This window comes from Octodon degus, unplaced genomic scaffold, assembly GCF_000260255.1.
Source record: "Octodon degus isolate 3935 unplaced genomic scaffold, OctDeg1.0 scaffold00039, whole genome shotgun sequence".
Classification (NCBI taxonomy): domain Eukaryota; kingdom Metazoa; phylum Chordata; class Mammalia; order Rodentia; family Octodontidae; genus Octodon; species Octodon degus.
The window spans coordinates 239,915-264,963 of record NW_004524615.1 but is presented as its reverse complement, the minus strand read 5'-3'; the positions used below and the strand labels follow the sequence as shown (position 1 = coordinate 264,963).

At 56.0% G+C, this 25,049-nt stretch overlaps 1 protein-coding gene across 6 annotated transcripts in view; it reads right to left on the bottom strand.

The window, feature by feature from the left end:
* The window catches only part of Rasa3 (RAS p21 protein activator 3), a 118,812-nt gene that overhangs the window by 3,816 nt on the left and 89,947 nt on the right, over positions 1–25,049 (bottom strand). For 3 of the 6 annotated variants that reach the window (XM_023715181.1, XM_004631148.2, XM_023715179.1), the window contains exons 5-21: positions 19,280–19,356; positions 15,614–15,694; positions 15,171–15,243; positions 13,289–13,365; positions 12,313–12,417; positions 11,071–11,224; positions 10,371–10,519; positions 9,723–9,837; positions 8,914–8,988; positions 8,265–8,388; positions 7,475–7,581; positions 6,542–6,619; positions 5,782–5,859; positions 5,136–5,209; positions 4,697–4,803; positions 3,954–4,036; positions 215–423 (exon numbers count right to left, since the gene is read on the bottom strand). In XM_023715181.1, the coding sequence (XP_023570949.1) occupies positions 215–423; positions 3,954–4,036; positions 4,697–4,803; positions 5,136–5,209; positions 5,782–5,859; positions 6,542–6,619; positions 7,475–7,581; positions 8,265–8,388; positions 8,914–8,988; positions 9,723–9,837; positions 10,371–10,519; positions 11,071–11,224; positions 12,313–12,417; positions 13,289–13,365; positions 15,171–15,243; positions 15,614–15,694; positions 19,280–19,356 (1,766 nt within the window). Of the gene's footprint in view, positions 1–214; positions 424–3,953; positions 4,037–4,696; positions 4,804–5,135; positions 5,210–5,781; positions 5,860–6,541; positions 6,620–7,474; positions 7,582–8,264; positions 8,389–8,913; positions 8,989–9,722; positions 9,838–10,370; positions 10,520–11,070; positions 11,225–12,312; positions 12,418–13,288; positions 13,366–15,170; positions 15,244–15,613; positions 15,695–18,705; positions 18,810–19,279; positions 19,357–25,049 lie in introns of those variants that run through there. The other 3 variants (XM_023715180.1, XM_023715182.1, XM_023715178.1) reach the window with 3 other exon arrangements.

Genomic DNA, 25,049 nt, shown 5'->3' with positions numbered 1-25,049 from the left:
CAGAATGGAAGGGAACAGGGATGCTGGCAGGCAAGAGCTCAGGAGGAGGCCATCTCCTCAAAGCCTAGGGGCATCAGGCAGGGCCGATGCAGCTCCCCAGGGTAGGGTCCTCAGGGAGGACCAGGGCCACCCTGACTGGCTTCTGAGGGCTGGGGTCCTGGCCCACCTCCCTGTACAGTGCCCACATGAATGGGCTCAGGAGGCATGGGCCTACCCGGTGCAGGGGGAGCAGCCGGCGGCCATGTCTGAGGAGGCTCTGCAGCACAGCCAGTGGCCATTCAGGTAGGCAGCTGGATGGTAGACAGACAGGCGTTGCTGGTTGCGCTGGCTGACCTTGGTGAGGACATCAATCCAGTCCCTGGCCTCCACACAGTTGTTAGCTTGGATGTATAGTGCACGCTCTGGCTGGATGACCTGGAACATCTGCAGACAGGAAGGGACTCAGGACCACCAATCTGCAGACAGGAAGGACCTCAGGACCACCAGGTCCTCAGGCTGGGCTGCATCATCACCTCCAAGTGGTGCCAATGCCGGACAGGCCCTGGAGCCACCATGCTGGCCTTCGAGATGGAGAGAGGGGGCCGGAAGGAGGCGGGGATACCCCTTGGGCCAGGCCGACACAGGAAAGTAGAGTTTCAGAGGCCTGTCCATGTCACCTGGTTGGCCACATCTGGTCCCGGGGCCTCAAGGGCCTCTATCAGCAGATAAGCACCCAGTGGTCCTCAGGCAGCCCCCACACTTGGCCACCCTACACCCCAGCCTCGAGGTGCCTGCTGCTTTCACCCCGACCCCTAGGCTCCTCCTCTTCCTGCCCCCATCACATGCTACTTCCTCATGAGGCTTCTCAGGGTCCCACTGCCTTTGCTACTTATTTTCCATTCAACAAACATTGCTGGGTGCCACGTACCACCCTAGGGACATATGCCACAGAACAAGCAGTGCAGGAAAGGCCTGACAAGTTCAGCCCTCCAAATGAGGTCAGAAAGCATAAACTCATCAGGAAGAATTGCGGGGGGGGGGGGGGAATCACAGGAAGAGGAGATAAAGGGCACAAAGGTTTAGGGCAGTACGGACAGTAGGTGCAGAGGTCTGGCTGGGGTGGGCCAGGTAGCTCCAAGGAGCATGGGGTTGGGGCGTGAGCAGACTAGAGCCCAAGGTTGTCGCCAGGGTAGCAGGGGAGACGGAATCAGGACTTCCTTGGTGGCCTCCCCAAGGAGAAAGGGATTTCAGAAGTTCTAACTCTGTTTCTGGGTCTTCAGAGTGCAGAAACACCACCCTGCACGCACGCCGCATGTGCCCTTGTGCTCATGAACCAGAGCATGCTGACACTATCGTTATCAAGGGAGCTGTCTGGACCACCATCCCAGGTCGGACCTCACAGGGGTGTCTGCTCAGAAGCGAAACTGTGTGGCAGCCGCTGAATGACCCTCCTTTGGTCAGAAAGAAAAGCAGCCCACACCAGGGCTACGAGCCACAAAGAAAGGTGGGACAAGGTCCTAGGCCACGGGGTGACAGAGACACACTGGGCTGACCCAGCTCTGGCCTGGGAGGCAGGAGCCCCGGGAAATGGTCATGTGTGAACATTGGAGGCTCCTGCAGACTCGGTACCAGCACTGGTTCGAAAGGGACGTGGACATTGCTCATGGAGAGAGCAGGAAAGAGGTGGCCAGCCGGTGGCACAGCACTGAAGCCAGGGAGCGTGCACAGGGTCCCTATGCTATTCTTTGTGACTTTAAGTTCAAAATTATATGAAAGTAAAAAGCTTCCAAAAAGAAACTCCAGAACCTATGTCCTTTAAGGAACCCTTCCTCCTTGTAAGTTGATTTTCTTGGGCATTTTGTCACAGTGACGGTTGCTGTGCCTGTGCCTGGTCATGCAGTTCAGGAGCTGTCGGGATTGGTTTGTGAGTAGCTTGGAGATAAGCACCAGAGAAGCCTAGAGTGCTGCAAGGGGAGCCCAGTGCGTGGCTCTGAAGGAGAGACCGGAAGGCCACAGCAGTGTGACAGCAGACTGAGGTTTCAGAGGGGAACACTCTGTGGGGAAGTGGACTAGAGGCCATTCCTACTACCTTCCAGCAAAGAACTTGTCTACATTTTGTCTGGGCTGTGAGCCTCCTGTGAGATGGGTTTAAAGCTGATGGTCTAATCTGGGGTGGTGAACCTGTGGTACGTGTGCCACAGTGGGCTGCTTGTTATCACTGGAAGCTCTAAAAGGTTCACTGCTACTCTTTAATTCAAGGCAGCTTAACACTCAGACAGTGGCAAGGGTATTGCTGATTGCTTTGAGCAAGGTTTACAGTAAGGATTGGGAGCAAAAAGCCAAGAAAAATGACTTGAAAACTTGGAGTTTGGCCAGAAAGGAGGCCCATGTAAAGTTCCAGCTAAGGAAGGTATAGAGGTGAAAGACATTAGTACTCTCAACACATGGAGAAGCCAGGCCCTTGGCAACAGGAAAGACGCTTGATGATATCTCACAAGTAAGCAAGTGGGGCCAGCCAGAGAGCTCAGTGGACTAACGTGCCTGCCTTAGGCAGAGTACAGGGGCTGGGGGTTTGATCCCCGGCATGCTGTGCCAGGCCTACCCTTGGGGTGTGTTTAGATGGCAGCTGAGACTGGACATAGTGGTGTGTGCCTGGAATCCCAGCACTTGGGAGTTCAATCTATGCAGTGGGACTCTATACACCCTGTACTAAATACATTTAAAAAAAAAAAAATTAAGAAACCAACAAGACCTCACCTACAACCCTGGCTTCCTGGGGAGCCATTTTCCTAGGAACTGTTTTGCTATTATTCTTTTCCCTACATTTAGTCACCCCCACACTCAGAGTCTACTGCAGCTGTGGTCCCAGAGGACCCTGCTGCTGCTTGGACCGGGGACAGGGCTCAGTGCTGGCCACAGAATGCTCACTTTGCAGGCATGCAGAAGGCAAGCACTGCAAAGGGGTGGGGTGCCCCACTGAAGCTTCAAGAAGAGCTCGAGAAGCCACAGGCAGCAGGGTCAGAAGCCAAGCAGAGGGACTCTGGGATTGTGATGCCTGAAGCTTTAGGGTGAATCCAGAGCTGCAATGCAACCATAGGGAGCTGGAAGTGTCAGGAATGCGGAACGCAGGCGAGGAAAGATGCAGGTGGTGAGTGACGGAAGCCTGCCCCAGACAGAGACCATGTGGGCTGTGGCCAGACTGAACACACCAGCAGGGCCACCAAGCCGTTGGAGCTCACATCTCACCAGACGGCCTGGCTGCTGGACATGGAGCTACAAGACCACACGCTTGCCCTGCTGGGTTCTGGTCTTTGCTGTGACTCCTTCTTGCTATTTTCTTTTCTTTTGGGATGGGAATGTTTATCTTGGGAGTATGGGACTTTCACTTCTATTTTTATAGTTCAGGATTTGCCTCAAGTCTGAGAGGAGACTCTGGACTCGGACTTTCCTGCACTATGGAAATGCTGAGACTTTAGGGACCTTTACAGATGGACCAAACGCGACCTGATTTGTGATATGGACACAAAGCTTAGGGGGCCACGGGCAGGCCGTGATCTGGATCCTAACAACCTCCCCCAGGCCTGTGCTATGGATGGCAGTGTCAGAGGTATAGACCCTCTAGACAGGGGCCCAGTGGTGGAGTCCGGTCACTAGGGATGTGCCCTTGAGGGGACACTGGGACCTTGGCCCCTCCTGTCTTTTTTCCCTCCCTGTTGTCTTGTTCCTCTTGCCCCCGACAAGGTGCTGCTTCATTCAGGCTCAATCTGATGAAGACAAAAACCACTCTGAACCAGAAGCAAAATAACCCTTTTTTTCTTATACAGATGGCCTCAGGCACTTCATTACAGTGACAGAATGCTGGCCGGCATAGGCAGGTCCTCAGGAACTTGCTAGAGAACTTTCTTGAAATTCAGCATGGTCTTCTGGTGGGTTTGGGCCCAGCGGTAGTGCTGGGGTGAGCAAGCTGCACTCACGTTTTTCATCCGGAAGGACTCCTCCTCTAGCCGCTCCACAGCCAGGATGTTCTCGATGGGGATGCAGCAGAGGGGCTGGTCACCTGTAGAAAGGTGCCCCAGGCAGAGGTGCGTGAGCCTCTCCTTGCCATGAAAGAGGTCAGGAAGCTGAGGCCTCAGGCTAGAGAAGCCCTGGGTTCCAGAGCACTGGGCATCTAGCCAGCCCAAGGAGATGTGTTTTCAATCCATGATGAGCTCAGGAAGGTGACCTCCTCCCAATTCAGGGAAGCCACTCCCCAGTTGTCCACAGCTTGGCCCTTTTAGATTCAGGGAAAGCAGCCCAACATGCCACTGCCCCTAGCTCCACCACTGCCCCGCCACTGGCCCCAGGCTCTATGGCCGGGTTCTGCAGAGAGATGGCCACACTAACACAGACAAACAACCCTCAGGGCTGTGTGGAGCCGGAGGAAGAGCAAGACAGCACCTTGCTCCGGGCAGTTCTCCCTCCCTGCTTTGGTGTGCACTATAGCCCCCCGGAAGAGCAGCAGAAGGACAGAGGGGAGCCCCCTCTGGGACCACAGTGTGGGGGGCCAAGGAGGCCTTCCCACGCCCGTCTGTGCTGTGTCTGTGCAGAAGCCCACGCCGGCAGAGTGCTGCGCTCCTGGGGTCACACTGTCTCCAGGCCCTGCCTCCCCACTTGGTAGCACCCACCTACCCGGGCCTCCAAGGAAGACACATGGAACTCAGGGGATCCCTGCGATCACCTTTACTCTTCTGGTAGGTGAACTCATGGTTGGTCAGGCGAAACCACCTCTTCTTGAAATTCTTCATCCCAAATCGTTTCCTCCCTTGTGCTCTCTTAATCATGAAGCTACAGTAAAAGGCTCAAGTCAATAACTTCTGAGGATAATCCACTAATATTATAGACTGCTAGACAGTATTAGATGTTTAGTTGAATTCAAACACTTATAGTGTTTAGATGCCAATAGAATATCCACCTCTGACAGGACAAAAAAATAAATAAATAAATAAAAAATTTTTAAAAAGAAAAAAAAAATCATGAAGCTACAGGAAGGGCACAGGGCTGTTAGGGCATCCTGGGGCTTCAGGTGGGGGACCCTCATCCCTGCTTCAAAGCATGCAGCTCTGCTGCCCCAACCAGCAGCCCTGCACCCTCCTTTCCACCCCGTGGTCCCACCTTACCCTTCTTTAAGCAGAATGGGCTGCTCTATGCTCCTAGGGTCGCTTCTCCCCGAGGATGAAATTAAATCCAAAAACTGCAGTCAGGAGGAAATCAGACTATGAGTCAGGCACTGAAGGCTGCCTGCTCCAACAGTAGGGCAGATTATGCACATCTCCTGAGGACACCAGCAAATTTGGGGGCCTGTGTCTGTCTCCAGGGATGGGCCCACCCCAGCCCAGCCCTGCTGTGTCTCTTGCAACTTCTAGGACCTGCCGAGAAGCTACCGGGAGAGTCCCTATGGGGTTCAGGTTGGCCAGGGAGTGGGGCAGGGGAGGACCCAGAACTGTCATTCTCTAACACCCTGTCTACTTCCCATGACTTGCTTGGATACCTGCCATCAGCTGCAGGCTCTTGTGAGCGCCAGCCCTTCCTCCCATCATTGCTCAGTGCTGCCTTGCACAATAGGCGAGCAGCAGAACCACAAACCCAGAAGGCTCTCTTCCCAGATATGGTGCAGTGCCCCCAACCCTGGGACAAGAAACCCCAGAACAGCTGGTGAGGGGCCAACACCCTTGCAAAGGTCCTCATGACCCGTAGCCTTGCCTGGACTTGGGTGTGCCAGGTCCAGAGAGAGCAAGGCGATGTCTGCTGATACCACATACTCACATTCTTCACAGCATCAGCGTACTTTTGCTCATTGAAGAACTCATAGAACGTTGCCATGTACGACTCTTTAAAACTGGCCTACAATGAGATAGTCACCCGGTGGTCAGTCAGGACGCACAGCCAGCCTCGGACACCACCCAGGGAACAGCCACACACACTAAACAATGCTTAGATCATAGGCCTGCTTTGGGAAAAACAGGCCCAGGCCCTGGGAGTGAAAGGCCCCAGCAGACCTTCACGGGATCCCCGGCCCTCTAGCACCAGTGTCTGGTCTAGCAAGTGACATGATGGAGAGATGCAGTGTTGTCACCCAAAGGTGTCAGCGGCTCAGCCCTAGATCCATAACCTAAGCACAGCCTTCCTGGGCTCCTGCAGCTGGGTGCAGCAAAGCCACTTAAAACAAACACAGAAGAGACTCAGCCACTCCCCAAGGCCACTGAGAGAAGCTGGAGGGGCCCGCACTCCCAGCACGCCAAGCACTACACCCACCACGGACGAGTACCGTGCCTGTGCCCTCCAAAGCCAGCGGCCTTGCACTGGTGAGCGCAGTGTCTCAGTGCCATTAGAAGGTCAGCAGGAATGCTCTGCTGCTCAAGCTCCTGGCATGAGGCAGGGTTCTGCTTTTCATTTTGCTCTTTATTTTTACAACTGCATTGAACATACTCCCTTTTCTATGTGTGAGGCATCGCATGTAAGGTTTCTAGAGAGATAAGCAAAAATCAGAGTTCCTAAAAAGAGAATGTGAAAAGCACAGACTCACAGACTTGGACTTCGACAAGCTGCCCAGAGTCTGGATCGTCTTGGAGATGAGCGTCAGGGTTCTGGATGTCTGCAGGTCCTACCAGAGGGAAATGTGGGCTTTGTTCCAGTTATCAAAACGCGTGATCAGTTCCAGAAGCATGGAGGGCAGAATGAGCATGGCATCTAGAAGCTGCTAGATGTTCTACAGGCACCACATGCAGAAATCTGGCCCAGGAAGGTCCCACCCTTGGGCCGGGTCTCTCCCAAGTCTGCAGACCCAGCCTCAGGATGGTTCTCTGCTGTCTCCACAGACAAGCCATTTCCGAGGGCTTTGCCCTCAGCAGTCCCCTCCCGCCTGTCTCCCTTCACACCTGTCTGTGATATGGCCTGTCACCAGCAGAAGGTCAGCCCCGTGAGGCTGCCTAGCCCTGGATGGGGCCTAACACAGTGTAGGGACTCCAAGGACGATAAATGAACATGTATGGGTCACAGGGGTGCCGCATTTTCATGGTGGTGTACAGTAATAGTGGCTGGACACCAAGGCCCTGGTCACTGCAGAGTGTTGCTTAAAGGCAGCCGTGCTCCATCCAGCAATGTGTGCTGGCACACTGAGAGGCTAGCCCACCTGCATGAAGCTCCAGATGGCCAGAGGGTCACCCCCACTTTTCTCTACCTTCTACTTGCTCTGTAGAGACCTGGCTGGGCTGGCATGCTGGCAGGTCTAGAAGGCTGACTAGTAAGGCCTCACTGGGTTACAGGCTGGCTGGCTAAGCGCAACTGACTAACTCACAGGCCTAGCAGGTCTATCAGGACTGACTGGGTTAGGAAGCCTGACCAGCTTGCAAGGAATGGCTCGTTGGAGACTGCCTGGCTCACGGGGCCAGCGAGCAGAGGACCAGTAGTTGCACAGGACTGCCTGGTGCAGGGTCTGGGTATGTGGCCTGCTGCTTACCGTGTGGTGTGGCGTCAGCTGGAAGAGGCTGGGAGACAGGATGGCAGGTGCAAAGAACCGCAGGAAGATGAAGCTGCTCACAGCCGTGTACCTGACATCCAGGTCATCTGAGAGCAGAGGACAGCACTTGCACGTGATGCAGCCCAGCAGCCAGGGGCTCTGTAACTTCAGCGAGCTCCTGCCAGGCTTTGTGGAAAAGCCAGACCCAAGCTCTGCCTGTAGCTGTCCCTGTGTCTCTCCCTATTTCTGTCTTCGCTTCTGTTTCTTTTGTCTCTGTCACTCTAGCTGGCTGGCTGTTTGTCTCCATAGCTATCTGTGTGACTCTGTCTCTGTCTCTGTCTCTGTCTCTGACTGCTGTCACCATGGGGTTCCCTGTGTAAGGGTCACAGCCTCAGCCCCAGGCCCTTCTATTGGGCAGTTTGTTCTCATCTAGGGTGAGAGAGTAGTGTTACTATTTGTTTCCCTTCAGTTTGTTCTTGGGCGTTGCCTCCTGAAACCCTCTGTTCTGGGGGCTCTGCAGGGGTCTGTCCATGAGTAAGTGGGGGTTTGGGGTTTGAGGGAATCCACAGATGGAGATCAAGGGGGCTCTGGGTGCTCTCCTTTCACAGTGCTCAAAGCTCCAGGCAGGGTGAGGGACTGCCCCCGAGGGCCTCCTCCTGAGGTCATGAAGGAGCTCAGTGGCCCTGAGATTACTGCCAGGGAGCACAGGAGGGCACTGTCAGAGGTACCCACTCCTAGAATGGGGATGCTCTGGGCACCTACTGGGGTAGCTAGGCATGGGGGTGCTCACCCTGGAAGCGCTTGGCAGCTGCCTCCCGCAATGAGAAGAAAATGTCGCACATGACAGTGGGGCAGCTGACCCCGGATTTAGTGATGATGGTGAAGATGCGGTCCACATACTGCCGAAGGTTCTCCTGGGATGGGACACGCATTGGGACCTGACCTCCCTGGGGTGAGGAGTGTCAGGGCCTGCCAAGAGGGTCAGGCCGAGAGCAGACGCTCACAAAGATGGACCTCATGACAATGCAGGATGTCCTCCCTTTAAGAGACCCACAGTGCACACACCACCAGAGCCCAGGAAACCCTGCAGTCCTCTCCTTGCTAACATCCCTGAGCATGGACTGAAATCGACTTCAGTACACTCGAGGCAGAGGGCTGCGCTTCTGCCAAAAGGCATGAGCGGCATGCCTCACCTGCAGGTAGGAGTCGGGGGATGTGAGCAACACCACGGGGCATACTAACCTCCCTCCTGAAAAATGACACAGCCCCTGTACCCCATTTGCTTTGTGGGAGCAGGACTCACAACTCATTCTAGCCCTCATGTGGAGCACTGGTAGGAGGGCTGGGCCAGGGAGGGTCCCCTTATAGCTGTCCCCACCACCAGGACCTGGGGACAGCACCCATCCAGCAGCCCATGTTGGAGCACAGCAGGCTCTTACCATGTTGTTCTCGAGGTTCTCACCATCTTTCAGCTTCACGGGGTCAATCTCACAGGGCCGGTGGCTCTGGCATATCTAGAGGGTGGACAGGGTCTGCATGCGGTGCACTGTGGCCCTGCCGCTGGTCCCCACGGCACAGGCTGCTGGGAGGATGGAGCCAGGAAGCCTGGATGCTGGCCTGGGAAGGCACAGCTCTCCTCACCGCAAGCAGGACTTGCTGAGACCGACCTGCGTGGGTCTGGCACAGCCAAGCCTAATGAAGCCGTAAGAACCGGCAGTCATTCTATCCCTGAGCTAAACCTTGGCCCTTTGTGTTTCATGATCTTTTATTCTGAGCCAGGCTTGCTAGCTGCCCAGCCTGGTCCCGACCTCCTGCCCATTCAGCTTTTTTAATATTTTTACTTCAAAGTTTGCCCACAGAGCAGGATGCCATTTTCAATTTGCAAAGAGCCTGCTTTTCACAAAACTCTTCTCCGGACGTGGCCTGACCAAGGAGCCAATGAGAGTCTTTGGGACTCTCATTGTGTGGCAAGGACACAGCAAATGGTCAGGGCCCTGGACAGGACAGCCACAGCACCCAGCCACACAGGGCCCGGTGAAGAACCTGATTTTTCTTGCATGCTCTTCTCTCTTCAGTAGCTTGATGGGTTTTCTCATTTTTTGATTTGAGGAAGTAAGGCAACTTTTGGGACACACATGGCACCTTCTCTCATGGCAGCCAATCACACAAGGGCCCTGGGTATGGGCAGCTGGGTGCCACCCTGTCTTTGATAGCGACACCAGTGGCAGGGACGCTTGGCAGCACTCACTTCCTCAATGACGGGCTTCAGGGTGACCTGCAGGTAGTGCATGCCCGCCAACTTCATTGTCTCATCGATGCACTTCGAGGCCAGCGAGTTCCCTCGGAAGATGGTGTTGGGGTCCCTAGAAAACAGGCCAGCATGGCAGCCATCCCCTCCATGCCCATGAGGAAAGAGCGTGTCCCTGAGTGCCTGGGTGTGGCTCCCAGCACTGACAGGTAGGCTGCACAGGGAGCCCTGGGTCACCCGGAGCCACTAAATGTCTCCCGTGAAGGGTCTTCACAGCCCAGGCAGCTGTAAGGCCAGAGCGGAAGTGGCACACAACATCCACCTTGCTACTGACCTCACTCTGTGCACACAGGCAGCCTTAGCAGCCTTGTGTCCTGGGGTGGCCGTGCTCCACCCTGGGCCCCTGACTCCACGAGGCACCTGGACTCCCCAGTTCACACTCCTGGGGCTGCCAGAAGCTCAGTGGCTAGCAGAGCACCAGTCACCCTTTGTGGTGGGACATGAAGGTCACTCCTCTTTCCCAGACACCCTGTGGGGAGGTAGCTTTAGAGCTGGGCCCTCTAGGACCTGGGCCCACCCTGACTGCAGATTGGAGAGAGGTGGACAGAGGGAGGCTCAGTGGGACTGGGGACAGGATGGGGCACTCACTGGGTCCTCTTCACCTCGGCGCTGGCGATGGCGCTGATGAAGGGCACCACACAGCCATAGTGCAGCAGGAGCCGCACCAGGGGCACAGCTGCCTCCTGCTTCTCTCTGCACACCTCGCCCAGGATGTGGGCAGCTGATGCTGAGACCGGCTGGGCAGGGGGAGAGTGGATCAGGGGGGACAACCACACTTACACATCCAGCACTTCCCACCCTCTTGGTGGGCCCACACAAGTGGATGCTATGGGGCTGCTAGGCAGAGGGGCTGCGGCTACCTCCAGCCCATAGCAGGGGCCCCTGAGCAGACTCAACCCACCATCCAACAGCAAATCTGAGCAGTAACTGAGCCTGTGTCAGGGCAGTCAGAAGAGACATCACCAGTGTCACCAACCAGGGGGAGGAAGCCCAGCAGCAGAGCGGGTGAGGATGGGCGGGCCTGGCAGGGGGCCAGGTGAGTCAGCAGGAGAACTGATGGGTCTGGCAAGTAGGTGCAACCCCTGAGTAGCAGGGGCCTAGACAGAGGCCAGGTGAGTGGGCAGAGCCATGGCTGGGCAGGCGAGGCCAAGCAGATGAGCAGGGCCTGGACAGGGTTGGTGGGTGGGCAGGCCAGCAGCTGCTCAGTGAACGGTGGAGGGTTCCAGGGAGGAGAGGGCTGGGATCTAGACACAGGGCCCAGCAGGGTGAGCATGATTCCCACACACACCTCCACATCTGCGGACTTCAGGAGCAGGTCCCGAAGAGGGCTGTAGTAGTCAGAAGAAAACACATGGTCTTCTGTGTAAACCACATTCAGCCGCAGCGAGCCTAGGTCATCAGGCTTTGGGCTCTTGCCATTGTCTCGGGGCTGGAGGAAGTACCTAAGGGGATAGCCACAGTGAGGCCACCACCATCTCTCCACTCTCCCAGATCCTGGGGCTGGAGAGCTATGGACGCAGGGCTCCCTGCAGGCCATGTGATTGTGGCCATCCGAGGGTACAGCTGCCTGGGGTGGGTGCAGGGCCACACTTGAAGGCTATGGGGCTCTAGACAGCAGAGAAGCAGAGAAGAGAGGAGATGGGGAAGCCTGCTAGGAGGAAGGAAGCAGTGGCCAGCAGGGCCCCATGGTGGCATCTGCCTGTGAGGATGGACACTGGACAGCAAGAACATGGGAGCCACTGTGACAGTGTCATGCAGCCTTTATAAAGGGGCAAGCTGGCTTGCGCTGGCGCCGGGATCACTCTGTAGTCCTCAGCAGGGCACTCCCCCTATTCATCCATGCTACAAATCCCTCCCTGCCCTATCTCCTGGGCTGGGCAGCTTGAGATCAGTCCCCATGTCCAAAGCACATGGCCATTTCAGTCTCCGGTTGGTTTTGGTGGTTGCCTCTGCCGAGGGGCTGGGTGTACTCAGTGGGAATGGGAGGTGAGTCCGGTGCCGGGCCATCCTCCACCGTAGCAGAGAAAGCAGATTCCAGGGCAGATTCGCCCTCGGCACAGAGTGAGACAATGCACCTGGTGTCAATTGGACACCTGCTGGCACATGTCTGTCTCAAAGCACGTGGACAAACACAACAAGCCAGTGGTGCAGTCCCACATGCAAACATAGCTCCTCTGGAGGTCAGCAATGACAAAGGCACCAGGCAGTGGAGGGCCAAATGGAGGCAGCTTGGAGGGATGGTGAGGCTGAGACCACAGCTAGAGAGGTGGCCATGAGGCTTCCCTGGCCACACATCCTGCAGCAAAAGTCCACAGCTGGCCTCAGAGCTAGGCCTGTGCTGTCCCCTGCCTTAGGCTATGAGGTACCTCCTGCTTCAGTGTGCACAGTGTCACCTCTCATCCCCTTCCTGATGAAAAGTCAGAAACTATTTCCATGCCTACGCAACTGGCAGCAGGTGCACTGGCCTTGGGTGGCGTGGTCCCTTCCCCCAGCCTTCTGCCCAAGCTGCTCCCCACTCCTAGGTACCTACCATGCCTCGTAGCAGCTGGACTGCTGCAGTACCTTCAGTGGGATCCTCAATTCCCCTAAGAACTCATCACCAAACTTCAGATTGCTGGCGTTCCAGAGGTCGACTCTGAAAACAAACAGCACTCAGTTCCTGCCCAGTGGGCACCTGCTTCCAGGAAGGTTGGAGCCCAGCTGCCCATCAGTGTCAGCTGCGGTGATCCACAATGCCTACAGCCATGCTGGGGCAGACACCTGGAATCCTGTGTGGAAGGATGAACAGAGCAGCAGGTGCAGGATGCAGCCCTCACTGGCAGCACAGGCAACCATGGGGATCACTGCAAGTGACAGAGCCAGACTACTGCAGCCAGTCTCTGGCATCTACCTTTACCCTCATTGACAGGTGAGAGTCCAGGATGCCCAGGGCCTCACAGTGAGCCTGGGTTCTGCCCCAGCACTAGCCAGGCAGCTTTCATCTGCTCTGCAAAGCAGGTGAGGGCAGCAACTTGTGGGCCAAGCAGCTGGTACAGGACAGTGCCTGGCCTGGCAGGGACAAGGGCACCTACCCTCATCCAGAAGAGTCAGGGTACTGGCAAGCCCCTCCCTGAACTGCACTTCTGCCTCTTCAGACTGAATACAACCTGAAGGAGGCAGGAGCAGGAGCCTGGGTGGGGTCCCTGGGAGCCACAGACCACAGCAGGGCTCTCCGTGAGGCACATGCTAGTGCTTGTGAAGCTTCCTGGCACGGCGGGTGATGCCCTGGCCCTCCTTTCCTGCAGAATGCCCAGTTCCCTGGGACTTGGGTGGCAGGATTTTGTCAGGTAGCTGGGTGGATGGAGGGGTTCGCCTGTGCTGAGGAGCCACTGGGCTGAGGTACATGATGCACCTCATGAGAGTCCCACCAGACGTGGCTCTTGGGGTGCCACTGCGGGAAGGAACCTTGCCCTTGCCAGGCCCCAAACAAGGGGCAGACAAAAACCACCCATCAGAAAGCTTCTTACCTAATTTCAAGTTTATCCACATCTTCCTCCTCAAAGTCAAAGTGGGACTTTCTGCTGTAGCTGCAGGGCCTGGTCACCTGGGCAGATGGATGAAAGCTGCATGTGCTCATGGGACAGCCGCAGAGGGAAGCAGCCGTGGGCCAGTGGCTGCCTGGTGTGCTGACCCTGGCTTTGCTGGGCCCCACAGAACCACGGAAGGTCCTGGCAGGAGCTGACTCCACTGGGAGGAATATGAAGGGCGCTGCTTGGGGCCTGGGACACCGAGGGCTGACTTTGGACTCTGGGGGCTTCTGCCCACCCCAAAGCAGGGGGTGCCCCAGGGCCTGGGAGGCTGGCAGCTCCTGGACTTCTGCTCATTTCCACCCACAGGAAGTTCCAAGGGTCCTGGAACCAGGTCCCCGCCCCACGGCCCCAACCCTCAAGACCCCCTTTGGGAGCCTGTGTCCAGGGAGGCATCAAAGAACTGAAAGGTCAAACACTGCTTTTCCTCCTAATATTTTAGGGGTTGTGAGCTTCTTAAAACAAAATGGCCAGCAGGGTCCAGGGGTCCCAGGGAGTGCTTCCCGGGGCTTATGCTGCCCCCTTCACAGGGTCAGGAGATTTCAGCTCCAAGTTGTAAACTTGGACAAAGCTGTGCTGCGTACAATGCTTCAGCTCTGAGCCCTAATTCTGAATGTCACACTGGTGGTGGTCACTAGAACCACGGGCTCCCTGCCTGGCCCTGGTCTGCAGAGCCCTGTGCCCCAGCTGCCTTTCCAGCCTGACCCCTGACACTAGGCTCCTCCCCATGTGGAACCGGCTAGTGTAACACCCAGCCACGCCTGCCTCATCCCCATGGTGCCTCCCTAGAAGCTGGCTCCTTCTTAATCTCCAGGTGTCCAAAATGCCACCTCCTGCAGCCTCCTGTTACAGCCTGTCTCCTGTGCAGGACCACACACCGCTGTCCCAGCTCACACACTCATCACCTGCCTCTCACTGGCCTGGCCAGCACCACAGCCCTTAGCTGCCTGCCCTTTCCCAGCCACGTTCAAGGGGTGAAGGTGGCTCCTACAGAAGGGGGTTTAGGTTATCCTGGCAGAAGGCGGCCTGGGAGTAACTTCCTCACTTTCTGCTCCCCCTGCCTGGGGCTTGCCTTCCCTGGAGCAGGAGACTCAAGAAGTGTCCAGGGGCACAGAAAGCCTCAGCAGTGGCCCTGGCCAGGCCTTCTGGGAGCCTTGCTGCCACTGAAGACCATGGTTCCTGGACTTTGCTGGGGGTCGTTGACTTACTGAGCAGGGGGACCCACCACCTCCCAGGACAATAGTACTCTTGTCTCTAAGGCTGGGTCCGCCACTGCCCTATGAAAGTGTAGGCGGAGTCGCAACCAAGGCCCTGCCCGACTGCCAGACCTTGGTGCATAAGAAGCACTGGGGGAGCTGAGGCCAGGAGTAACACCCACCTGGGTACCCCACCCAGACCTACACCAACTCTGCCCCAAGAGGTGCTGGCCCTTGAGCTGCTGCCTGACCTTTCTGTGTGTTCCGGAGGCAGCCAGGGAGTCTCTGGGCTGCACCACTTCTCCTTTACTGAAACCCTCATGTTTCTGCTGGAGCAAGCCTACATCTGCCCAGGGAAGCTGGGGTGGAGCAGCCAGAAAAATGAAAACCCACAACCAGTGAGCCCAGAGCCCTGAAGACCTGGGCGGCATTAACTTGCCACTGTCACCTACAAGCCAGGCAGCCCAGGGAGCAGTAGCGCCTTCTGTCCCAGGAGGAAGAGGGCCCTGGGTGACTGCATGCAGATGGCGTATGGGCCTAGCCCTCTCCCAGAAGGACAAGGACTGCTCAGCCCCTTCCTGCTCCATCTTTGGTGCATTTCCTGGCTTCCCCACTGGAGCACCAACCTCGAAGTAAAACACCTCGTCAAACTGGGGATTGTTGGTCTTCTTCTTCACTTTTGTTTTTTTGGCTTCTGATCTGCAGTCGAACAAGGAGGAGTTAGGTTTAAAAGTAACACGGTTGATTCTGAACCCACCTTAAAATTGAGCTGGCAAACATTACAGCCTTTATCTCATAAACACTTCTGTTTGCCTCCACCTCCAGATGGTATGCAAATCAGGAATCACTACAGAGCCAGAAATACCCAGTACGGAGATCACAGAGGCCTTATTCTTGGTAAAGCAATTCCAAATCAATCAAGGAAACCAAAGGAGTCAAAAATGACACATTCCACTATAGCAAGCACTTCCTTCATCCTCCTGCAGGGGGCACCAGCCGCCTGCCTTTTGGGGTTCCCATGCCCTGGACCAGAGTGGCGCGTGGGGTGGACAGGACTGGGACAACTTGCCTGAAGGGTCCTGCCAGCGTCACCGTGGCATAGGGGTCGCACTGGCCGTTCACTATGGGGAGGCCTTGGCACTCGAGGATGCTGAGGAGACAGGACAAGTCAGGAAGAGCCAGGCAGCCCTGGTTCCCCCTTGCTGGCCTGCAGACCAGAAAGGACGAGTCACAGCCGGTGTTTCTGGGGCGGGACGCCTGGTAGGGGTCTGTGTTGCCAAGAACCAATCGCCATAGAGGGCACACTGCCCATGGAAGCCGCCACCCCACCCCCTGGGCTGTGTAGGCACACAGCTACCCAGGGGTGGCAGCAGAGGCCCTGCCCCTCACTTAGTCGCTGAGTCCCATCTGCAGAAGGGGACGGATGGTGACAACTCCCGGGCATCCTGAAATTCTGCAAGGCCCACCTCGCAGATTCATTGCCTCTCTGTTACTCCTGGTCTGTTTCCAGCTCCTCCCCTGGTCATGGCTCGTATTTCCTGCTTCCTGGGGGTCAAGCAGATGCCAGACATGGTGAATTTTATGTGCAGGATCCAGTTTTCTGCTGGGCTCTGGACACAGTGCCTGGGACTGTTCAGGTCCTTCCCACTCAGGTGACCACATCATTTCCATTTCAAGCTTCTTTGAGAACACTCTTCCTGCTCTAAGGATGGTGTGGCCCTCACACAGTGCTCTGTCTCCTGCTGCCTGCCTATCCCCAACACCCTGAGTGACAACAGGCCCTTTCCTGGTTGGAGGAGATTCAAAGGCACCAGTCCCCTGTGAGTGTCATGGAGCCTGTTGGCCTCCACACTGCAGACCTGAGCACCAGGCCCTGCTCAGAGGTGTCAGTACTAAGCTCTGTCCTGTCTCAGAGGGAACATAGGCCAAAACTCAGCATCCTACATCGTAAACAGCTTACACAACAATCCTGGTGGTTTGCTTGTGGTCAGAGAAAATTCATGCACATACCAAGATGTCACACTTAGAGGACAGGCTCACTGGGCTCAAAGGGTTGGTACCAGGCAAGGCAGGTGACCTGTCTAGAACCACAGGAGGCCTGTGCCTGGCCTGTGACCTCAGGAGGGGTTGGGGACCCCCAGTGCAGCCCCTAACCCAAGGCAGAGCCCTCCCTGGCACACAAGGAGGGGCATGTTTGTCTGCACAGTAGAAACAGAGACCAAGAGTGGCTGATATGGGGACACTGACCCTGCAGGACTCGCCAGGACGGTGGCTGCATCCTAATACCTCACCACACACACATGCACAAGTGCACGCACATATGGAGCTGCACCCATGGCAGGCTGGGGCTGACCAGCTCCTTCCTCATGGAAACCTGGGGCCCTAGGCTGAGGGACTCGACCTTCTCGTAGCTGTCCACAAAGTGCTAACCCATCACAGGTGACAAGGGACACCAGTTACACCAGAGACAGAGTCTAGGACCAGGGCTTGCTCCTTCTGCACTGTGGGGTCCAGAGCCTTCTTGCTGCCCGTGAATGCCTTCTCTAAACCTTAGGGAATAAAGCCATGAGAGTAGTGGTGGTGATGTTGTCTTGGGAGCCATGGGGCAGAGCTCACGTTCTTGCGGTTGGGAGCCAGATGGGTGGTACAGGAAGGGTACCTTGCCCATAACTGCAGGACTAGCAGCCATCAGGGCCCTGGGAGAAGCTGCAGGTCTGATAAGCCATGGGGCTCCCAAGTCTGGTGCTGGCCTTCCTGAGGTTGGCCAGACCCCACATGCCCATGACCTCTGGCGCTTCCTCCATGCATCTCCACATCTGCCTGGGAGCCTTCACCCTGGACCCCAGAATCCGCGGTACAGGTGGCACAGGGCCAGCCCCGCACGTTCCCAGGGCCCTATATGCAGCCGCCCTCTCCTGGGTGCGCTCTTGCTGTCCAAGGAAACAGCCATGTGCCTGTGGTGCTCAGGCAACAGCCACAGATGCACCGCATGTAGATGCTCTCATCCACAGCTGGTGTCCACAGAGCAGTAGCTCTCACTCTTGTTTCTCAGAAGGAGAAACTGAGGCAAGGAAACAAGTCACTGGCTTCTGTGCCATGTTCACTCTTTTCTTTCCTTTGTACTGAGCAAACAAAGGCCTAGAGAGCACAAAAAGCTCAGGTGACCTGGGAGCCATGGTCACCGCCTTCTGGGCTACGGCCAGGCTTCACCATTTCCTCTCCAGAAAGATCCCAGACTGCAAGAAGCCCCCTCCCTGCCTCAGCCACTCCAGGGCTGGGAGCAAGCTCACTTGAAGAACACTCCCCCTGGGTAAGGCTGTTGAGGGCTCCCCGACTGCAGGTCCCTCAGTGTTAGCAGTGCTGCAGAGCAGCGCCAGGTGGGGAGACACACGCCCTACGGACACAGGCAGGTGACTCACAACCTCAGCCTGAGTTCCCAGGGAGCATCTTGCTCAGAGAGACCCCAGGGGTGATGGATCAGAGGGAAGGGGGGGTGGCCTGGCCCCGTCTTGGCCTTGACCTCCACCCAGCACAGCCCCAACTTCCAGCCTGCTCAGGAGACCTCAGCCTTGCCTGGTTACACTCACACCTATGCCCAAGAAAACCACCTCTGCCCACACCCAGGTCTGGGGCCTGGGTGCTGCAAGCCCAGCCTTGGAGGCTTTCAAGACTATAAATACATGCATCTCACAGCACCTGGGTTATAGCAGGGAGCTCAGCTCAGCCAAGAACTTGTATGGGCCCACAGGGCCTCACGGCAGATGGTCATTTCTCCCTGCCCTGTGCATATCCACAGCCCCAGCAGTCCCAGGAGCACACAGCACCACACCGAGTGGTCTTAACCAGGGGCCATGGAGTACAAGGGCCATTATGAGAGTGGAGGAGCCTGCTTATCTACTGCCCACCTCAGAGGAGCAGAGTGCGAAACCCCGACAATGAACCCAGCTCTGTGTGAATTCTACTCAGGGGAGTCGCTGCCCAACCACGCTAGCACACTGCTTTAAGGGTGCCTTTGGGAGAGAGAAGCCCCATCTCTGCTCACTAAGGGTGGCAGGATGGTCCCTCTGGGACCTTGAATGTGTGTCCAATAGCAGTTGGCCCAGACACAACCTCCAAAGCCAAGTGTTGGTGTCACTGGTGGCCCAGGAGGTAATAGGGTACCTGAGGTCATGAGGTGGGGCCAGATGCCCTGCTGGCTTTGTGAGCAGAGGAAGAGACTTGAGCTCCCACCACTGTCCCAAGGGGAGTCCCTCGCCTTTGTGGGATAAATATGAAGCCCTCATCAGCAACTGGAGGCAAACCAGTTGCTCTCTGCACATCCCCTGGCTGGGGCACTTTGTTACAGCAACAAGAACAGGCTGCAATGGCTCCAGCACCAGGACTTATGCCTGCACTCCTGGCAAGAAAGATGCCCAGCAGGGGCCAGGGAGATGGCTCAGTGGAATAAGCGCTTCCCTGGCAAGTGCAAGGGTCTGAGTTCAATCCCCGGTTCCGCCTAAAAAAAAAAAAAAAGAAAGAAAGAAAGACGCCCAGCAGCCCTCCTACCTGAGCCATGTCCGGTTGTCCCCACCTGGGCCCACTGTGCAGGGGAGAAGCCAGTGAGATCTAGGGGCAGTGAGTGCAGGGGTGTCGTGCCTACTCCTCTAGGCACCCAAGACAGAAGCCAGGGCCTGTGGAACAGGAGAAGCATCCCCAGACCCCAGCCCTGACCTGCTGCTTGTGGTGCACATCTTACCGTGTGGCGAGCTTGTGGCAGACAGCACCTGTGTCAGTGATGACTTCGCTCAGCCTCAGTTCCAGGTGCACCTTGCCCTGCAAAGGACAAGGGAGGGTCAGGGTGGGGCACAGTCAAAGTGACGGCTATGGCCCATAAGAGGGCAGTGCTGGGATGGAGGGGGAGGGCCGTCCAGTCCCTGGGACAGCCGTACTTCCAGCCCACTGTGATATACACCCTGAGGTTGGCTGCTAAGGGGAGGTCACTGCAGGCCACGCAATTTCAGAATGAGCAGTCCCAAAGTGCTAGACCCTGACACTCATTACACACCGCAGTTGGGTCAGCCCAGGGCAGGCATGGGAAGAGGAAAGGCTCCAGGGATCTTCCTAGTCTGCCTCTGCTTTCTCCAGGAAGGAGAGGACACTGAACCCTGGTCCCACAGAAAATAACACCCTCGGTGCTTCCAAGAGCAAGACCCTGCTCTGGGTAGGGTCACGAGGGAACACACAGTGTGATGTGAGCGTTAAAGTGGAAGTATTTAGAAACAGAAAGGGAGGCCAAGCTGGACACCCACAGAGGGCACTGACCCTCCAGTAGGGAGGGACCCTTCATATGCTGCCTGGTTTTGAGTCCAGGATGCCATGTGACCAGACAGCATTGGTCAAGCTGGTGGCAGCATGGGGACAAACCTGTGCCCGAGTGGATCCATCTGGGGACCTGTCTACCTGTACTTGCCTGGACCTGCTGGGAGGAGTGGTGGCCATGGTGGGCAGAGGTGGCAGGGACTGTGCTCACTTCTCCCAGACTCAGCCAAGGCTGGACTTGCCCTCCTGAGTCTTGCTCACGTGAGCAAAGACAGGAGCAATAGACAGCAGGGTGCCTAGTGCTGGGATACGAGCATTAGTCAGGGGTCCATGTCAGGCCACGCCGCTTGCTCTACCTGTGAACGGTGGCCACACAGGGAGATGACTAGACCTGGCACATTCTGAGCTTTGCAGGCTTCTTGGCTCTGCTCAGGGAGCACCTGACTGCTTCATTCCACTTGGCTCTCACGGATCCTGCTGGAGCCTCCAGCACCACCTGGGTAAGCACCTGGTGCCCAGTGACATACCCCATGTCCCCAGGCATGAACCATGGGCACAGAACAATAGTAAGTCCACTGTCAATTGCCCAGCAGACAAGGCCTCCCTGTTATTGTTCTGTTCCAGGTTCTCATGCTGGACCCAGCCTCTCCACCTAGAAAGCCTCAGGGACCAGTGATGGGTGGGGTCAGGAGGCTGGGAATAGTTCCTTATGGCCCTGTGGCTGAACTGGTGACAGCTAGGAGGACAGGCATCTGTGGTTCCATTTCTTTACCTGAACCTAGCAGCTCAGAGATTGGGATGACGGCCATAATGCCTATGGCCCTAAGAAGCAGTACGCTTCCTCAAGACAAGAGCCCTGCAGTACCAAACCAGGCCAACACACAGGACCAAGGGAGCAGTTTGCCATCAGAGGATAGGACCAACCACGAGCACCAACCCTTACTTGGTAATTCTTCGATCTGCAAGGGAGTCAGACAGAAGGGCCGAGAGTGGGGTTTTGTCCAGGGACCTTTAGAAGTCGGAGACTGTGTGTGCATCAGGGGGCCAAAGGCCCCAGAGCCAACGGTGCAGCGGCAACTTCCTTATCATTTCCTGTTTTCCCCAAGCAGCTCTTGGATTCCTGTGCCTTTCTCACACACCATGGGATGGAGGCTTGGGGACCAAACAGCTACACTACACTGCCCTGCAGACCCATGGGAAGTGTAGCACTTCCAGTGTCCCACCAGCACCAAGGCCCTCTTCCTGCATGAGGTGGAGGTTGGGGCACTGCCTCTCACAGGCAGGTGACCTGACCTCGTCACAAACAACCCAGAACAGAAACATGGCCCTCAGGGTCACACCCTCGGTTTCAGGCTGGCAGAAGGCATTGTGTTCTGGCACACACCTGGGCATGTGGCTTCTCGGCGGGGAAAGGCACCTCCCTGCACAGACAGAAGCCTGGCTCTGGTCTCTGCCGGGGCTTGCTTGGGGCAGGACCTGCAAGGACCCCGTGTGTCTGGCCTGCTTGCCCATGCTCACCTCTGGCTGCAAAGCCTGCCTGTCCATGGCACCACCCAGTGTCCCAGGTTTTATTTTGGTTGTGAGAAAAGCAGTGGGGACTGAGAAGAAAGTGCTATTGGCAGCTTCTCCTTCCTAGTTCATCAAGGGACTAGAGGAACCAAGAAGCTAACGTGGGCTGGGCCATGGCTCCGAGGTGAGCGCTCCCCGACAAGGCTCTGGTCTCACCCTAGCTCCAGAAAAAGAAAGTGTAAGAAGCAACAGGGCAATGGGCAGCCTCATGAAGCAAGCGGGGCTTGAGCTTACTGGACTGCACTCTTCCTGCCAGGCAGCTATGGAAGAAGAAGCCTCCATCTCCTCTCTCAGACCACATAGGGACTGAGCCTAGGGAGGAAAGGGAAGGAAGCTGAGAGTCCCCAAGTGCCTGCAGATTGAGCACTGCACTTCTAAATATCACCTGGGCCAAAGCAGTCTTCAGAGGCACTGGTATAGCTGGGCTAGGTGTGCTCCAGGAGCAGTCACAAGTGGGGCTTTCGCAAAGGCGGTGGAATCTACAGTATGTGACTGATCCTTGGTGCAGTGCTAGGATTAAGGGTGCTGGGATGAAGGGTGGGTGATTACTACATCAGTCCACTGATTGGGTTGGCGCTGCCCTAACCCTAGGAGCCTCGATACAGTATAAGGGACAGAAAGAGGCTTGTCTTCCGCTCGTCTGCTTTACTACCTTCTGCCCACCGTGAAGTGTTCTCCTCTGCCAAGCCACCCTGCCTTGGAGCCAGTTGCTTCTGGACTGAAACCTCTACAAACTGCGAGCTAACTAAACCTTTTCTCCCTTCACCTGTGGGTATGAGGTATTTTGTCTCAGCAACAAGAAAAGTAACCAAGATAGACACTTAGACGTAGAGTAAAACAAAAGAAAATGAAAATATAACTTAGAATTTGTGGGATGCAGCAAAAATATGACTGAGACAGAAACCTAGAACCTGCCAAATACACAGACAGAGAAATCCAGGATCAATGACTTCCACCAGGAAGAGGAGGCTAAATTCACAGGAAGCAAAAGAGAAGAAATAAAACTTAGATCAGAAATTAATGAAACTAAAAACAGTAAATCAAAGAACCATCAGGCCCAAAATCAGATGCTCTGACCAGATCAACAAAGAAATAAACCTCAAGCCAGGGTTACCAGGAACAAAAGAGAAGGTGTGGCTTCCTAAGACCAGCAGTGAGGGGTGCTAACAGGATTGAGGGTTTTGGTGACTGCTGTGTACCAGCTCCAGGCCACACAGGGGCTGGCCAGGGCTGGGACGAGGCCTCTGGGCCTATTCAGCTTTCCTGTACACTTTAAACTGCCCGGAAACCAGAGTTTGTCAGTTTACAAGAAGCTCCTTATTTTCTCAGGAAGATCCTCCCGGAAAGGGCCACTCTGAGAAGTAAGAACAATTGTGGCCTGGTCCCAGAATGTGGGGTCCGTATGGGAGCCTGTGACAGTGAGTAACACCTGCTGACCTGTCTCCATCTGAGTGGCCACTGGTTCTTGAAGTGAGAAGATGAAGCAAAGAGCAAGATGAAGATCAGGAAGGTGGATGGAGCTTGGCCTTCTGTGCCCCCTCAAGTCCTCAGAACGACCCAAAGGCCAAGCCTGTCCTAGGGATGCCTTCCAGTGTCCTTCTAGGTTGTCTGATTCACAAAAGACAAAATCCCCCCAATTCCACACCATCAGTGGCTATTGAGCAGATCACCTTGAGGGTGGTGGCTGCTGATGCTGTGTGTGTCTCTGGCCAGTTTATAAACATGGAATGTCCTGGAGAGGAAGACAGGGGCACTCTGGGCACCTTTAGAAGAGACACCAGTTCCAGAAGCAGCAGGCCATCATAGGCTGCCTCTCCCTGTTCCTGTGATGCTAGCCAGAGTGTGACGGTCTTTTTGAGTATGGGTCTCCTCCTGCCATAAGGAGCAGAAGGACCCAGGGAGCCACAGACGCACTCCACCCAGCAGGAAACTTTGAATGCGACATTTCAAAATGAGAGATGACTGCAGAGCAAAGATATCATTGCAACTTAAAGGTCAGAGTGAGAGAGGCAAGACGCTGCCTCCTTGTCCCAGTTACTCTGTGGGTAAGAAGCTTCCAGAATGAAACAACAGAGAAGTACTAAGCACGGCACAGAGGGTCCTCTGCCTCTCACCACCCAGGCTCCCAGGAGCCCAGCAGGGCTGGGGCCCAGTCTTCATCACAGACTCGCCAGAGCGCTGTATGGAATATAACTCAGCCCAGGAGAGAAGGGAAACCTGCCCCAGGTCACAGCCTGATGAGTGGACAGACACCAGTTCACACAGCAAGGACTGTTGCAGGTCACTCGTGTGAGGCTCCAGGGCACCCATGTTTACCAGTTGGAGTGGCAGGTGCTGGGCACCAGTCTGTTGGAGGGAAGTGGCCAATTATGGTGAGAGACAGTGATGATGGATGAACAGCCATGTGAGTGTGCTCGTGCTGCAGAACCAGACTTAGAAATGCTTAAAACTGGTGATTTGATAGTGTGCTTCACCACACAATAAAAGAACTGGGGAAAAAATTATACAGAACCCACACCTATAGAAAGCAGAGAGATTAGAACAAAGTCTACACACTGTGAACTCAGAGTCATAAGGTGGAGCCCTGGGGATGGGCCCTCTGATGTCCGTTCTTCTGAAAATACACAAATTGGTTGGTCACGAATCCCTGTCCAACCTCCCACAGATCTGTAACCATTTCAAAACTAAACAGGCAAAAAAGGAAAAGACACACTTGTCAGTAAAGCCAAGCAAATCTGGGAAATGCCACCAAGAAGCAGTCCTGCTGATGTCTGCTGCTGTGCACAGCACAGGTCTCATTCCGGTGCCACAGCTGCAGGCGTGGGCGAGGCTGAGAAGAGGGCACTGCATGCTGTAGCCCGGCGTAGAAGAACGCTGAGGCTCTCAGTCCCAAGCCAAGCACAGGCAGGTGGCTGTTCTGCACTAGCATCTCTGTGGGTCTGCACTCGCACCAGGGTACCGTTGGTTCTCCAGTCACTGTGGCCGCTGATAACCCGCAACATGTAGGCTAAAGGCCCGTGTTTTTCTGGGAGGCAGAGCTCATAGGGGAAGCAAGAGTCTCTGTGTGAGGCGCAGGAACCCAGGCCACCTCGGCTCGGCTCAGCTCAGCCCTTGACTCTGCCTGGGCCTCCCCATGCCATGAATGGGTTCTGCCAACTCCAGGGACAGAACCCAGGGCCGTGAGGGTCTCAGCAGCCTGGGACCTCAGCAGTGACCATGAGCCCTGGCCTTCACCGGGGGAAGCCTGCTGAGCAAGAGGGTCTTGAAGACGAGGCAGGCAGGACACAGGTGATGTGGGGCATGGAACTGCTCTCCTCGACACCTTGGGCAAGTCCTCACAGGAACCTACTTAGGGGGTCTGTCTGTGACACTATCCTGCACGCCTCAGTGGTACACACGTAGGCCCAGCCTACAGAGAGCCCATCTTACCAAGGAGACAGCTCGCAGGGACATCCAGGTGGCAGTCTGGGTACCAGACCCGAGCTAGAACAGCTGGGGACAGCTTCTGCCCTGCACTGTGTTGGCAGGGTGGCACCTCAGTGTGAATGCCTGCATGTGCTCGATACTTGGCTGGCTAGGGGCTCTGCAGCCGCTCCCCATCCCGGGCCAGGACAGTATGTGCCCCTTGGGTGACCCTA